At 36.8% G+C, this 4,211-nt stretch overlaps 1 protein-coding gene across 1 annotated transcript; it reads left to right on the forward strand.

Moving 5' to 3' along the window:
• The first annotated feature begins 821 nt into the window (after window positions 1-821).
• Window positions 822-1,640, forward strand: LOC138337900 (uncharacterized). Its single transcript, XM_069288337.1, has one exon. It carries the CDS (start codon window positions 822-824, stop codon window positions 1,638-1,640), a length of 819 nt encoding a protein of 272 aa, XP_069144438.1.
• Window positions 1,641-4,211: the final 2,571 nt, after the last annotated feature.

The raw sequence follows: 4,211 nt of genomic DNA on the forward strand, positions 1-4,211 counted from the left end.
GAAGTTAAATATCCTAAAAATTGATGTCTCATTAAACCACATCTATGTAGATTCTCATTCATAATTGTGAATCTCGCCACACTTATGAATGAGAGCCAATGTGATGCTTAGGAAACTCTCATCTTCTTGAAAGCCAATGTCGTGCCTCTAGAGTCTTAGTATGTTATTTCACATAAACCTTGTATCGTAGTTATATGTATGAATACTTGAAGAGTAGTTTCTAGAAGGATAGAGGAAGAGATGGATAATGTGGGGGATCATGATAAACAAGTGCTTCCACAAGACAACCAAGTGCCTCCAGTTGAAGAAGTTGCTAAGGGTGATCAAATTCTGGTTGTTCCTCCACCAATGACCGATGGAGAGATAAGGGCAGCTTTTCTAAATTTTACCCAAGCCATGAACTCTCAAGTTAACGCCTTCACTTCAGAAGTCGAAGCTATGACGGCCCAAGGAAATAGGGAGGTTGGACCTCGAGTGCCTCAACATGCTAATACTACGGTCTCTTGTTTGAGAGACTTTACTAAAATTAATCCACCTATATTTTTGGGGTCAAGGTCGGATGAGGACCTTCAAGATTTTCTCGATGAGGTCTATAAGATTCTCTATGCTATGGGTGTGACCTCAATTGAGAAGGCCAGTTGGTGGCCTATCAACTCAAAGATGTGGCCCAAACTTGGTATGCACAATGAAGAGATAATGAGGCACTAAGATGTGGTCCGGTGAATGGGGAGATCTTCAAGAGGGATTTCCTTGATAGGTTCTTTCCTAGAGAGTTGAGGGACGCTAAGGTGAATGAATTCATCAACCTTTGTCAAGAAGATATGAGTGTACTTTACTGCTCGTTGAAATTTACTAAATTGTCCAAGTATGCTTCATCCTTGGTGTCAAACCCAAGGGATGAGATGAGTTGTTTTCTTACGGGAGTGTCTGAAGACTTTGTAGAAGAATGTCATTTGGCTATGCTTCATGATAATACGAATATCTCTCGTATTATGGTTAATGCTCAACAAGTGGAAGAAACTAGGTTAAGGAGAAAGAATAGAGAGGCCAAGAGGGTCAAGTCTTATGATGGTGGTGCTTTAATGAGGAGGTTGGAAATTCAAGACAATCCTAGATTCAAGAAAATTTTGTCCAATCAAGTTCCTTCCATATCTCCTAAGGCTCGTGATGATTGGGTGTCTAACCCTAAGTCTCAAAAGGGAAGAGGTACTAGTTCACAAACTTGTGGGAAGTGTGGTAAAAAAAATTATGCTGAGTACCTTGTTGGGATGGACAATTTATTTGGATGTGGAAAGAGTGGACACAAGATTAAAGATTGCCCTAATGTGAAGGGGCAAGTCAAGAGTACGCAAGCTCAAGCAATTGGTTCTAATGTTGATTCTCCAAGGAAGAATTGCTTTTATGCACTTCGCTCAAGGGGTGAACAAGAGAGTTCTCCCAATGTGGTGACTGGTATGATACAAGTTTTCTCTGTTGATGTTTATGCTTTACTTGATCCGAGTGCTATATTATATTTTGTTACTCCCTTGATACCTAATAAGTTTGATATTTTGCCCGATATTCTAAATGAAACTTTCATGGTTACTACCCCGGTAGAACAAGGACTATCGAGTTTAATTTTCCAACTGAACCCGTCTTAGAGTGGAAGGGGGGTAATTCTATTCCTAGAGGTCATATCATTTCTTGTCTAAAGGCTTGTAAGATGATCTCAAAAGGGTGTTTACACCATATTGTAAGAGTAAAAGATTTAGACTAAAAAAATCCTCCCATTGAGTTAGTCCCTGTAGTAAGGGAATTTTCGGAGGTCTTTACTAATGATCTTCTTAAAATCCCTCCCGAACGGGAAATTGATTTTGGGATTAAATTGCCACCGGATACCAACCCCATCTCAATTCCTCCTTATCGGATGGCTCAGGCCAAATTGAAAGATTTGAAGGCTTAAGTCAAGGAATTGCTAGACAAAGGCTTTATTAGACCTAGTAGTTCTCCATAGGGTGCTTTGGTTTTGTTTGTGATGAAAAAGGATGGGTCACTTAGAATGTGCATTTATTATCGCCAACTCATTAAAGTCACTATTAAGAACAAGTATCCTCTCCCTCGAATTGACGACTTGTTTGATCAACTCCAAGGGGAAATATACTTTTCTAAGATTGACTTGAGATCGGGGTATCACCAACTTAAGGTGAGAGGTGAGGATAATACCAAAAAGGGCATTTCAAACTAGATACGGTCACTATGGGTTTCTAGTTATGTTTTTTGGCCTCACTAATGACTCAACGACATTTATGGACATGAATAGGGTGTTTCAAAGTTACCCAGATTCATTTGTCACTATCTTTATTGATGACATCATGGTATATTCGAAAAATGAGGGTGAATACATGGACCATTTGAGAGTGGTGTTGCAGGGCTTAAGGAAAACAAACTATATGCCAAGTATAACAAATGTAAGTTTTGGTTGAGGTCGGTAGCGTTTCTTCGTCATATCATCTATAGTGAGAGAGTTAAGGTTGATCCAAGGAAAACAAAGGCGATCAAGAATTGGCCTAGACCATTGACCCCAACCGACATTAGAATTTTGGAACAGGGCCTAAAACACCCTTGAAGTATTGAAAATGGTACAAAATTACCCTTCATCCACCTATTGGCTCTAAAATGCCCTTTTCACCCACCTGTTGGGTCCAAAATACCCTTGTCATCCACCTTTGGGTTCAAAATTGACCATTTTTTTAATTATTTTAAAATTAAACTCTTTAAATATTTGTATAATACTTGACGTTCAACTATTGGTTATAATTTTAATTTATTAATATAATTTATAAACTAACCCACTACCTACTCATTACTAATTAAACCTCACCCAATTAATAATTCAATTATAATATCAAAATCGTCATAAACACTACTAAAATACGATAAAATTATAGATTCTGGAAAATGACAATTAAAATTATTCGAGTCCGAATCGAAGCCCAATTAAATTTAGGCTGAGCCTCTTATTTAGGAGGACACTTTCTTTCAAAATTGAATTAGAAATTTATGATTAAAGGTAAAGAAGTAATACATCCCGAATTAATTCATGCACTTTTTAAAATATAATTTTACAAATATTTATGATTTATTTTAAAATCTTTAATATAATATTTTGAAAAAAAGTTACCTATGCAGTAACATCACATAATTGAGACTTAACAATAATTAAGATGAACTTAGTCAGACTTTTTAAGTTTATCGCTGATTTTTATTTAGTCACTTGAATGTATGATAATTTACTTCTATGAATATTTTCACCTCAAATTTTTAAAAACACTCAATTGGCAGTAGCTTGCATTAATAATATGATGGGTTTATTAATTTAGAGGGGTTTAATTAGTAATGGGTGGGTAGTGGATTGATTTATAAATTATACTAATAAGTTAAGTTATAACAAATAGTTGAGTGTCACGTATTTTAAAAAATATTTCAATAGTTTAAATATAAAACTATTAAATAAGTGGTCAATTTTGAACCAAAAGGTGGATGACAAGGGTATTTTGGACCCAATAGGTGGGTGGGAAGGGTATTTTGGAGCCAATAGGTGGATGGAGGGTAATTTTGTGCCATTTTCAATACTTTGAGGGCATTTTAAGCCCTTTCTGTTAGAAGTTTTTTGAGTCTAGCGGGATATTACAGGAGGTTTATGGATGGTTTTGCATCCATTGCTTCTCCCTTGACTACTTTGACCCAAAAGAGTGTGAAATTTGAGTGGCCGGAGGCGTGGATAGGCTTACTTCTGCTCTGATGTTGACCTTTACCGGAGGTTACCAAGGGCTTCATTGTGCATTGTGATGTTTCCTGAGTAGGCTTAGGGTGTGTACTTATGCAACATGGGACAGTAGTAGCTTATGCTTCTAGACAACTTAAGGTGCATAAGAAAAATTATCCAACTCATGAATCTTAAGTTTGGGGCCGTGGTATTTGCCTTGAAAATATGGTGGCATCATTTGTATGCTGTTCATGTTAATATCTATACCAACCACAAGAGTCTTCAATATATGTTTACTCAAAAGAAGTTAAATATCCGACAAAGAAGGAGGTTGGAATTGTTGAAATATTACGACATGAGTGTTCTTTACCACCCCGATGAAGACAATGTGGTTGCAGATGCTCTAAGTTGTATGACTATGGGTAGTGTGTCTCATGTAGAAGAAGCCAAGAAAGACCTAGTGAAC

Source organism: Solanum lycopersicum, chromosome 8 (genome assembly GCF_036512215.1).
Source record: "Solanum lycopersicum chromosome 8, SLM_r2.1".
NCBI lineage: Eukaryota > Viridiplantae > Streptophyta > Magnoliopsida > Solanales > Solanaceae > Solanum > Solanum lycopersicum.

What these genes read in the sequence shown, in the direction of transcription:
- LOC138337900 (XM_069288337.1), top strand. Translation starts at nt 822, where the DNA reads ATGAGTGTACTTTACTGCTCGTTGAAATTTACTAAATTGTCCAAGTAT.